Source organism: Poecile atricapillus, chromosome 6 (assembly GCF_030490865.1).
Source record: "Poecile atricapillus isolate bPoeAtr1 chromosome 6, bPoeAtr1.hap1, whole genome shotgun sequence".
Taxonomy (NCBI): domain Eukaryota; kingdom Metazoa; phylum Chordata; class Aves; order Passeriformes; family Paridae; genus Poecile; species Poecile atricapillus.
This window is the reverse complement of record NC_081254.1, coordinates 15,651,319-15,664,215: the sequence shown is the minus strand read 5'-3', so window position 1 is coordinate 15,664,215 and position 12,897 is coordinate 15,651,319. Positions and strand designations below refer to the sequence as shown.

General features: G+C 34.3%; 1 protein-coding gene across 16 annotated transcripts in view; it reads right to left on the bottom strand.

The window, feature by feature from the left end:
* The window catches only part of KCNMA1 (potassium calcium-activated channel subfamily M alpha 1), a 439,294-nt gene that overhangs the window by 175,694 nt on the left and 250,703 nt on the right, over positions 1-12,897 (bottom strand). For all 16 annotated transcript variants that reach the window (XM_058840858.1, XM_058840857.1, XM_058840866.1 and 13 more), the window contains 2 exons: positions 10,194-10,287; positions 9,155-9,266 (listed from right to left, as the gene is read on the bottom strand). In XM_058840858.1, coding sequence (XP_058696841.1) covers positions 9,155-9,266; positions 10,194-10,287 — 206 coding nt within the window. The remainder of the gene's footprint in view (positions 1-9,154; positions 9,267-10,193; positions 10,288-12,897) is intronic.

The window sequence follows — 12,897 nt, the reverse complement described above, 5'->3', positions numbered from 1 at the left end:
TGAAAGAATTGCCAAAAGATAACTGGAAGCATATGAATGATCCAGTTTAAATAAACCTCCAGTCTCAGGTGAGTACATAAGTTCCATCAGAGCCCTTTGATAGTCAGAAAAAAAGCACAAAAGAAGTTTTCCAACTCTCATATGGAATTCTCAACTTCTAATTATTCCAGTGAAAGCCCAACTATCTTTGCATCAATTTATACCAATTCCAGTCTCAACAGGATTTGCTTTTGATTAATTCAGTCTTGCAAAAAAGTCAGGAGGAACACAGATATGCAGTTTGGGGTTTTTAATTACTTAAACTGAATAATGCATCTTTCCTTAATTCGACATAAACCCAGACTCACGCACCACAGAGCACACTAGACAACTGGTACTGAATTAATGAGAACTACACGGACATTGCAGTACATTTGGTCCGGGGCTTAGAAGATAAAATAGTTCCTTTGAGCAATGTTACAGAAATTAGAAATGCAAAGTGAGTTAAAGATCAAAAACAGTAACCAGAAATCACAGACCTCATGTTAAAAATGCCAAAATATAAACTGTCACGTTCAAGGTATAAGGACTCCTAGTTTTGTATTTATGTTGATAGCAATTATATTACTTATAAAGTTGCTTGTAAACAAGCATTCAAAATTCAAAGTTGAGAAGATCCTACTCAGCAACAAACTTACTCAGATTCAAAATATTTAAAAACACAGTCAAAAAAATGAATGAAATGAGTTATCAGGGGAATAACTACTGAATAATGGATAATGACTAGACTGAATGCCTACAAGGAACTACACATATTAGCATACCACCTGGGAGACAAGAAATGAAATTTTATTTTCAACTGGTCATTCAGCTGACATAAGATAAGAAACAGTCAAATTTAAAAAAGAAAAAAAAAAATCTAATCCCTCATATTAACATTAAGATCTCTCATATTACCATAAAGGAAAGTGTGCAAGTTACATGGTGTAGATAGCTCAAGAAACTTTGGAAATCATCTGAGTGATGATAAAGTGACACTAGAAGAAGCATTTTTAACTGCTTCTCATTCAAGTAAACACAAATGCCAGAAGACAGAATAAGTAATTATGGCTTCCCTCAGCAGTTCAAGGGAATGGGTTCTCTCCTTTTACAGTATTATCCCTGCATTCTATTAAAGACAAAACTCAACAGTCTGGGTAGCCTTCATTTAAGCAGAATAACTTAATTACAGAGTCAGAAAGACCACTGAAACCATTAGAGAATCCAAGGGCAGTTATAAAGTAATTAAACTGATAATAAAAAGCAGGATAAAAGGAAACTAGTCTGTTTTTTCACATAATGTCCAGTTATTGAGAACATATTTTAACTAGGCAGAAAAGGATATAGAGAGAATAAAATTATGTAATATATTTTAAAAATGCAAAATGTTTGGCTATTAAAGGAAATTGCAGTGATTTATTTTTCACCATAAATCCTTTATACTTGCTATTACTATCCTGTTATTATCCTAGAGGGGAGTATGACTGAATTAAATATGAGCAAAGTTAAAATGGGTTATTATAAACTGCTTAGAATTTAGCAGTCAATCTACATCATACAGTCAATCTACATCAAAATAGCATTCTGTGTTTCTCAATCACTAAGTTTGGCAGACTATGATCCTCAACATTTATGGATTGATGTCCAGAAAACACATGACATAGAACACCAACCAATGATGACAACAGATAATCTGACTACATCAGCTAATGTAAAGTCTAGCTGCTTATGTTCCTTTGTATGAAATTTACATAAAACCAGTTTGGCTTACAGCATGCTTGGTACCTGAAAAACATGTACTAAAGAACATTAGTATACCTTTAGAAGTTCTAAATACTATAACCCTGAAAGAACACTAAGAGTGTTTCACTGAAGGGAAGGTTGGTTATATGACAAGGAAATCTTACTAGGAATCCAAATTAAGGTCATTCATATGAAAATACTAATTGTGTTTACCGTTCATATGAAAAAAAAACAGTCCAAAATAGTAATATATTTTTTCAGTTTAAAAGCAGCGGAATTCAAAAAGAATAAAACATTTATGAAATATGTTAACCAACCACAGACTTAGTGCATTGCAAAGACATTTTAATTGCAGTGTTGACTAGAAACATGGTGGACATTTCAATAATGATGGAGAAAAAGCAGAAGTTTCCCATATGTCTTTATTTCATAACTTAGAAAAGATAATAATCTAATGATTGCATACTTGCCTTCCTAATGTGACTAAGGAGAATGCAAATAAACACATCTGTTAAACCAGACATTTCCAAATCATCATGTCTGGGTAACTTGCATTCAATAGCTTTTAAAACTCTATGGGCTACTTAGTGCTGGTTTTAGGCAAGTCTGGTACGTATAGTTTATAGAAGTTCCAGAAAAAAAATAATGTTATTCCATAATCTTAAAAGAAATAACCATGAGCCATTAATTAATCTCAGACAAAACAAGGAATTCTACTACAAAATAATTAAGTAGTCAAAACAAGTAATTATATTTAAGTATACATTTAGAAAAAGCATCATGTGCCATTTGCTTTTCCATTAAATGAATGTTTGAGTGACAGAGCTATAAATACTGGTGTAATTTACTCAGCATTGCCATGGCACTCATTAAATGGACTAAACCCCAGGGAATCTTAAAACGTATCTCTCAAGTCTTCCCTGGGAGTCCTGTCAGGAATGTGCTCTTGACCTTAAGTTATTTAATATTTCTATTAATATTCTGCCTAATAATGTTAAGCAATTATACCAGAGATGAAATGCTTGATAATGAAGAGAGTAAGTTAGTGACAAGCAGGGCTTGGAATCCTGTAAAGCAGGACAGCAACAAACTATATGCATTCATTTATAGGCAACATTTGCTTGTATTTAGCTATAAATTTAGGACTGGATTATTTATTTTCTTCCAGTAAAGATACATTCTTCCTCAGTCAGGTTATAGATGAAAGAGGTCAAATTAGTCCATCCAGCCTGGCAATACAGTAGGAAGCACTTTTTAAAGCAGCTCTGATACTAACTCTCAACAGCTTCTCAAAATTCACAAACTAGCACTACTTTTGGGCTAAGCCTGTCACTCATTCACACATGAAAAAACCAAGATACCCCCCTGCCTGTCACCGCTACCCGTCAGAGAAGAATAGAAATCAGAATGTTTTTAGGGTCATTTTTCTGTGCAGTGTTAAGTACCACTCACAGAGACATTCTGCAGTTGATTTAAATTATCCTGTTTGCTTTGAGTTCACAGAGGCAGGGAAGCAAGAACACAGTTTCTATGCATGTCAGAAGACACACACTAATGACATTTGAAACTAGTGCTGTCCCTTTGTTTCTGCTCTGCTCCAGTGTCTTTGGGCCACTTGTTTGACTTCTCAGTGGAGGACAGAGGAGAAGAGTATCATCACAAATGAATGCAACAATATCCATAGAAGTCTGTCATGGATTTTGGCAAATATATATTTATCACAAGGTTACCTTCTGGTCTTAATATTGTAGCAACTCAAATGCCTGTTGGGAAGTCAGTATTACTTTAACTGGGGCCCTATCAAAACATACATGCTCTGTGAAACCTGGACTGATTAAGGTGCCTAGAAAAAAAGCAAAAATATTGTCTTCACTACAATGCAAATGTAATACAGTCTATTCAGTGACAGATTACTGACAAATCACCAAGCATATTGAGCATTCAAAACTCTTTTCATTAAATTCATTGATACCTGTTTGAAGGCATTTGAAGTGTAGAAAGAAATGTTACCATACATAAAAGCAGTACACATGTACATATACATAAAATTCTTCAAGGAAATTTTGGAGAATTTGGTTTCCATTATATATAAAATAATGCATAACGGAAGTAAAATGTAAAAAAAATACATCAAAGCCGTATAAAAGATGCTAGTTTTGTAAGAAATATTGTAGAATTTGGATGTGCATTCAAAGATTCCACCAATAGATGGCAGAAATGCACAGTGCTTACCAATAAAGTCATTGCAGATGACTGCAAATTTAAGGTGCTAAGCAAAGGAGCTTTGTGACCTGTAGATGTAGCAAAATCCAGTAAATAATTGCAAAGCCAAAGTGGCATTCCTACAACCAAGTTATCAGAGAACTTCTTTGTGTCAGTGCAACTAAATTCCATGAAACTATCTAATTTTTTTCCAAAAGGAATAAAGTGTTCTACAGATTCAAATATGGTTTCAGGCCGAGCTGCTCTGTAGAGATTATGGCAAAGAAAGTTGACACGGCATTAAAACAGATGTTGTTTTCATGTACAGATTTTTAACTAAAGCTTCATCTTGAAGAACAATTGCTGGATGGGCAGAAGGCTTCACACCATCACCCTAACTATCTTAGTTAGACACACATGTTTTTTTCCAGAGTCATCTATCTCTCTCCCTGGTGGGAAACCATTTTCATTCTGACTCACCAAGAAAGCTGAATTTCCACCAGAGTTGTTGGAAACACTATTCTCAGACCAGGCACTGATACTGAAACCACAAGTCTCATCCAAAATTAATTGACATGTCTGTAACAGGAGCTGGACAGAATTTGAGCAACCACTGGAAAAATGGATCTCCTTCCCTAACTGTGTTAATCACCATCTGAAGAGATTTGTTCTCCATGCTTTGCATGTGTCTATATTTGCATCTGTTGACTGTCTTCTTTCCTCCACTATCTATCTCAAATTATTTTCTGAAAAAAAAAGTCAGTGTCAGCAGCAGCCTAGACTAAAAGGGATGTCAGGGAATAAGGATGAAGAAAAAAATCTTCCTGATAACAGAATTTACAAGGAATAACTGAGTTTCTACCACTTGATATTCTGCACAATAGAACAGATGAAGCATACGGTCAGGAAAAGGAATTGATTGTTTAAAAGATCTTTAACTTTAATTTCTGTGATTCAATAATGAGATACTATTAAATTAATATATTACATTGCATTAATCTTTGTATTATTATCACAATCTAAGACTGATTGCTCCTCATTCACATATCCTTGCAAATGTGGAGCCAAGATCATATTTCTTATGTTAAATCCCCCTCTAACAATACAATCCTGTCAAGGCAATTCAGTCCAATACAGTCAGCTCATAAAATCAATATTTCCTTTTTCATAAGCATGCAAGCACATGATAAAAGGCATTTCAGTTATTTTAAATGGTTTTGCTATCACAGAGGATGGAATAACAGTTTTAAGTGGTGTGTAAAGTGTTAAGTCTTTACTAAATACAACTGGAAGATATTCACTTGTTGCAGGACTCTCCAATTTTCAGACTGCAAGCTATCCAGAGGAAAAAAGTTCTAAATCTGAAACTTATGTAGGACACTCAGATAATGATAATTTCTTATTAAAAAAAAAAAAAAGAAAAATGTACCATGCCATTATTTCTCCTATTGCAAATTCCTTTCTGTTCAACAATCCTTTTAGCCTACCTTCACTTGGACTGTAAAGAAAACATACAAACTCAGCAATGCACTGAAATAATTTGGTTGAAATTCACTGTCAAAATCCCCTGTAGATCATTCTCCCCTTGGCAAGGTTCTATCCACTCTGTATAATTCTGCACCTGGAGAGCTGTCCTACCACTCTTAGAAGGTTTCTTGTACAGAGCTGTGCAAGCAATAAATATGATTTTATAAAGTAGAGATGTAGTTTATGAGCAAGTATCTACACAAATCCTACTGTTTGCAAAACAGTGTTGGAATAACGTCATGGGGATCTAGATGAAAATGAGCATCCAAAAACACACTGATGTTCATAGTACATCAGTGTATAGTTTCCAAGTCAGAACATAAGAAATTTTTATACAGCATGATAAAGCACTGTATATCACTGAATTATTACAGATTTATTAAAAATGTCTTTCCCATCTGTACTTCCCCCAATCTTTCAATAGTATGTAGCTCTTTCCATAGGTCAAATGCATTCTTTTCATGTGCTTCCTTTTCTTATGCTGTCCTCTGCAAGCAAAAATGACACCACAGAAACCCTTTCTGAAGGATTTACCAAATCTAAAAATTTGGTATTTTGCAGGTTTTAAGTGCTGTTTTGCCTTCAGCTTTACTTTAGACATTGATCATAATGACATGAAAACCTTTCGAAAAAGCATAACCTGATCTGTCTTTCAATATCAATGTTGTCTGCAAACTGGAATCTAGGTGGAAGACTAGATTTGAAACAACATCCTTTATGAATACTGATTGAAAACTCAATTCATATACAGCATTTCAAGATGCAAGAATGTATGTTATGAACAGCTGAATACAAAAGAGTAGCAGGGAAAGGAGAAAGCTTCACATACTAAGAGCTACACAATAGGTGAAAGATGGCATTTCTGAACGAGCATAAGAACAGAAAAAATCTACTGGCTTTCCACTACAGTGAAACATGAACATTCAGAGCACGTGCTCTGCTATGCTTCACGTCTTTCTGCAAGCACTTACTGCTCCAAAGGCAAAGTTGATTATTTATTTAGGATAGTTTGGTTTCTTTAAAATATGGCTCAAACTGTAGGTCCATACTGATACTAGTCAGTCAGCTAAACCAGGACATCTCTTGTAGAACTGGACATTCAGAGAGCCACATGGGGACTTTGATTCTGCCAACTACTTCAATGAACTCATCACAGCTGACTGACATGAATCAACAATGAAATAAACTGGAAAGACCTTGATGCACAATACATTCCAGATGGTGCATTTTATTTTGGCTCCTAAATGATCTTGAAATCTAAAGTGTACAGAAGAAACCTGCTAAATCATTAAGAAATTCTTAAAATGTGCCAATGTTGAATGATTTTCACATTGCCTAACTCTAAGCACTCTATTTACTCACCTCACTAAAAGACAAACCTCCCTGCTAATCCTACAAACACATGGGGACAACTTTTGCAAAACCCACAATTTATATGTTCTGAATCCCCCTCAGTAGAAGGATATCTCTCTCAATTACAATATTCATATTGTATTTATACAATATTTATATAAAAGAAAAAGGCAAAGTGGGCATCTAACCTGAAACGAAATAATATCATCCAAACACCCTACCTTTCCCCCTTCTCACACACTCAGTGCTACCACTGTATTACCTACAAGTATGAGTAAAATATTTGAGTAAAATATTTGAGCTCTACAGTAAATTTGGCCATCTCTTTCAAAAGTATAAAGGAACCCAGTCTCAATTAATACACTTCAATATATTTACTTTAAAAATCTTCCATCACAGCTGCTCAAAATACATTGCTGGCCTAAATTAAAGCTTTGTTAGGAATCCAAACAATTCACATTTTTGAATTAGTGATTGATTTCACTAAGGATGATTTATCAAAAATAAAAATTCCTCCGGAAGCAGGTACAAAGGTAAAACATTGTAAATATGTTACTCCTAAGATGACTACATTAAAAAACACATCCATTTTTTGCCTCAGCAGGTGACAAATGTCTCAGGATGATTCCATGAGGAAACAGGCAAAGTTTGGCTACAAACAAGAAATCAAGATAAAGTGATGTTGGTGTAATTAAGAGATATGTAAATCTTTTCAACCCTATGAGTGCTTAACTCTTCCTGAAAACTGCCATAAAACTTCTAAAATCTATGCAGCAAAAACTGCTAAATGTGCAAACGTTCTCATTATCCCTGTCAGTAGTGTTAGTTGGATTGCTGTGTCACCATGAGTCAGTCAATTACGCAGTCACTTTCATGAAGGGTATTCATTCCAAGTAATTATCTCTGCCTCATTTCCCAGAGTTTGTGGTCTTGCTACTTTCTCATCTCACATTCCCTTTCAATGGATTCTGTGATTCAATTTATTCTCTCAGATAGCCTTCATCTCCAAGCATTTAAATCTCAAAGTTTTTGGGAAACTCGGATATATCACATACAAGAGTGAAAATGCATCCCTTTAATTCACATAATGCAAGGAATCTGAGATTAAGTTATAGCTAGCTAAATCAGCAATTTTCTTTCAAGGATAAGCATGTTTTTTACTTACATACATTCTTTTTATGTTTTATTTTGTATCATAATATGGAACTGTATGACATTTTCCCTTTCAAAAAGCCTTACTTAGTTTTACATATATGACAGAAGTGATATGTGATAAAGAGAGTAATCATATGAGGATGTGTAGTCATCTTTTCTGGCCATTTTACTGCTTTCATCTCTGGCATGCTAATAGCCATTGATATGGTTATATGGCTTACTGTAGTTATAAGTTTATTGATCTCTTAGCATAAAACAGAAATTCATCAATATTTTTTGTATATTTGCATTTCTATAATAAGATAAAAATATTGTAAGACTATTAAAGACCCTCTAGTTTATTTTCTTTTCCACATGAAACATTTAAGATAACTATTCTCTTCACTTTTCAGTGACAATGAGTGCCTCTATTTCTGCAGGAATTAATTGCCAAACTGTGAGGTTTTATATATTGTGTAAAGACACATCATTCACAAAGTATGCCATTTTTAGGAAGTTTTCTCTGAATAAAAAAAATAACAAAATTTGACCTTCATTTTTCCTAATGACAGAGCATGTAACACTTGTACAAAAAGCTGCATTTGACACATTATGGACATTTTTTAATTGTGTGTCTTCTCTATTTCTTTTCATATTCCCTTTTAAATGTGCCATACCTTTCCTAATGAATTCCTAGAAGCCCAACGAAATGTTAAGTGTCTAAATGTATCTCCCAAATCAGATGCTTCAGTGGATTTAAAATTTAGCCACACTGGCTCAAAAAATGCAATGAGAATATATTAATTTCATTGTTGACAATGATTTGTGGCAATTCAGTTCAGTGAATGAACAATCTAGATCACCTGTTCGGGTTTCAAGCTGAGATAAATCAAATTCATGGTTTGATAAAGGCAGCCTCATGCTACACAGCACCTCCAAAATTGAGTTCTCCACCACTCAGAGTAGGAGGTTATATTAATGAGTTGAAAACAAAACAGATATAGTAAGTGCTTTTTCTGATAAAATGCACCTTTCTGCTTAAAATTCACTTTGAAAACAACTTTGGTAACATTCTTCTATCTACACAATGACACAAGATGAAGAAATTCTCCATCAAAATTGCAACGCTGAAGTACTTTTATAACAAGCAGTTTAAAGGTGAAACTACAGTACTTACCAAGCCAACTTCTGTTTAAATATACTGACACAAATACTGGAGGGACCGTGAAGAAATCTACCACTGAGTTAACTTCTAGCCAAAACCATAGCTTGTCATTGGCTGCTATAAACTGGAAAGAAAAAAAAAAAAAAAAAAAAAGAGCAGAAGAGATGAAAGAATCAGATTATTGACATTCTGATTGCAGGTATCTGTTCTAAAATATTAAACTCAAAAGTAAGTGCAGTAACTATGTTTTAGGTCAGTCCAGACAAAACATGTCTCACTAGCAAAAAGTCTGTATTGTGCATTTCTTGATAATCACACTGAGATTAAAATGAAAGGTCTAAGTAATGAGATAGATCATCTATATGATCAGTGGCAATATCTGTGCTAAAATATTTTTCCACATTTATTGATAATGTATCAGTAATGTTAGGAAAGTGTAGGCAAATATAAAGTATTTCAAAATACATCTCCTTTGTTCTAGCACAGCAAATATGCTGGTAGTAGTCTGATCATGTATCTGATGCCCACAGATTTTGACATACAGAGTGGTTTAGAATGAGTCCCTTTACTATCTGCCCAGAGGAGATCAGCAGGATGACTCCTACAAGGCACAGCTCGGGACTGCAGCAGCACTTCAATCTTTTGAAGTGAACCATGGATATGGTCATTTCTCTCTCCTGAATACAAAATCAGCCCAGGGAAACTGGCAAGCTGAGGTACCTAGGGCATCTTGCCTATGTGCTTGAATAAGGTGAAACTACTATTTGTAATTGATTAATAATTAAAAAGTAATTAAAACATTTGCTTTGTATAAACATTAAATATAAATATAAAAATAAAGGGAAAAAAACCTGGATCATAAAAATATTTGAGTAGTTTTATCTATTTGACTTACACATTTCAAAACAGTGCATTCAAAACAAAACGTATTTTTGCATGAAAGAAGATATTAACTGTGTTTCTTTCAAAGACAATACGAGCTCTGTTTCAGTCACCATACACAACAGCTATACTCCCCTCTGCTCCTTGCTACCAAAGACACACTACTTACACGCAAGCCAAAGTAGAGTAGGAAGAACACATTGAAAGCCATGTCGATCTGTAATGTGAAATCTTTGTAGAAATTCTGGCAGGATTCTATTGGGCTATTTGAAAGACAAAGAAATCAGAATAAATTGTCAGTATATGAGTTTCTACTCTGCTGAAAATTGTATGCATCTCATTATAGACCTTGATTCAGAAATCATGTTTCTGTTTTCCAGTCGCTTACAAGATACAAGCAAGCATTTCAAAGGAATTATTTCATTCATTCAGTTAGTCATTCATACAGTGTTTATATTCACCTGTTCAGGTAATATTTGAGAGTTAACATGCAGATACCTTTAGGAGAGGACAAGCAGGAGAATACCTCAGGATTGCTTAACCCCACATTAACCCTTAAAGAACTGACTTCTTTCTAAAGGAGACACACCTATGATACTTTAGGAAGAAACCTAACAAGCACACAGGTACAGTGAAACATTACACACTTTTAATTCATGTTATAATATAAAACCTTTAACAAAATATAGTTGCTTAGGAATACATTACCCATTAGCAACCTGGAGTATTTAGTCTTGTACAATCCCTTGTTTATAGGAGGTTGATTGGATTTTTTTTTCTTTTTCTCACTTCTTTTTTTTTGTATGGCTATTTAATGTACTTTATGTACAGTACTATGAACTGAGTAGAAAAGCAGCATAGCCCACTGGTAAAATTAAATAACAAAATAAATTGAAGAATTTGAAGCAGTACTCTAAGGGTTAATTTCTGCATGCAGGTTAATTAAAATACCCTTGTGTGTATCAGGCAGCCATTGCAAATTTTAGCTTATTATTTTATGCTCTCTTTGACAGTGGGACAGATCCAAAGCTTACTCTATACAAACTGGTACTTTACAAGTATATTTTTATCTAAGGAAGGTGGTAACTTCCGTATGTATCATCAGTGATTTATTTGCTAAGTTTCCAACACAGGTTGTTGAAGCCACAGTCCAATGTTGTAGTCATAGACCAAAGTGAAAATCGTGTCCCAATATATGTTGATGTATATACTATATATACATAATGTCCCACCATATATACATATATATACACACATATATTGCAAATGATCATGTGTTCATCACAACTGTAACAGAGGGAAACTAGAACATTGATCATTTGATCATTTGGAGCCCTAGAAAACATCCTTTTAGAAAAGCAGAAATTTGTTGGCTTTCTAGATCAAATAAATCACTGAAGGTGAATGCAATACCAGTTAGTATAGCAGTAGTTCTGCAAATATAATGCTAGACTGCTCAACAAGCAAGATTCTATGCGTTATGAATGTCAGTTACCTAACTTAAGGCATAAAGGAAACTACCTGGACTACCAGGTCATTACACATGCAGCCAAATTTTCCATTCCTTGTATACATTTCAGGTCAAACAAGTTAATTACAGCATGCTCTCTCCTGTCTCTAGATGCATGAATGTATACAGCAAAATTCTCCTTGATGTACAATAGCTTTGTATTTTAAGAAGCTTCAGTGTTATAGGAAATTTTATTAAAATTGTTCTTCAAAGGCTATTTGAAAAGACATTGAAATTATTAGACACTTCTGTTATAGTTCAAATAAAATTGATTTACAAGAGCAGAAGGGAAGAGAAGCCAAATGTTAACATACAGGACAGCAGACAATATCTCTTACTTAACAAATACAGTTTTAGCTACAGTAACGGTGGATGTAATCTGAGAACCCACTGGACCATTTTCTGTACAGCACTAATGAGAAGAAAGGATTTTGTCAAAATAAGGCAGGCCACACACTGAGTCCCAATGCACCCTACCAACAGGAAGTACAGAGGAACAGAGTCAACAGCCCTGCACCAACCCTTAATTCCAGGCTAGGTTCCTGCAGAAGCTGCAGAAATTTGCAGAGGCTTATAACCAGGATAGAGAGCAATTTTTAGTTAAGGTCAGCTAAGGCTGCAGCTAACAGCTGTACTTTTGTGTCACTGTCCTTTACAAAAACTTACAAGATCTGACAAATTATCTAATGGATAATACATCTTCATTTTTTTTGCAAAACACTTAGCACAATGGATGACAATTCTGATTTGTGACTTTTGTCCACCTAATACCAAAACTCCTGCTTCTACTAGTCTTATCCTTTAAACTTCCTTCATTTCAGAGATCATCCTTCTCTTTCAATATTTAAGTTATTAATTTCAAAGACACAACCTTTTCCTTTTTATTTCAAATGATGGTTTTGACAGAAGGGCATGGCACTGAAGAAGTTACTCATTTTTTCACAGATGGATTATAAAAGATTTTAAACATTCTAAAATAAATTTTCAGTATGGATTTTTTATTTTTCTTTTCATCAGTAGCTAACATTTGAGCTGGCAGAAAAATATGGCCACTAATGTTCAACACTGCACAATTCAGCCTGCTGCAGAAAGGGATCCAATTTGAAACTCATCTTTACACCAAGTTTCCCAAAACCAGAAGTCCTATACTTCTTAGTAGTGTACTGGGGTCTCCAGAATCAGAAATAATACTAATAAAACTCTCTGGTTTATATTAAAATCATGTGGCATGCCCTATGGGATTTCACCCCATTAGGGCAGCAAAGGTTTCCCTTTTGAAGAAGGCAACAGACTATTAGCAACATTTTTATTCCCTTTCCATGTAAACATGGTTTCATACATTTATACCACAAGACAGGAGCAA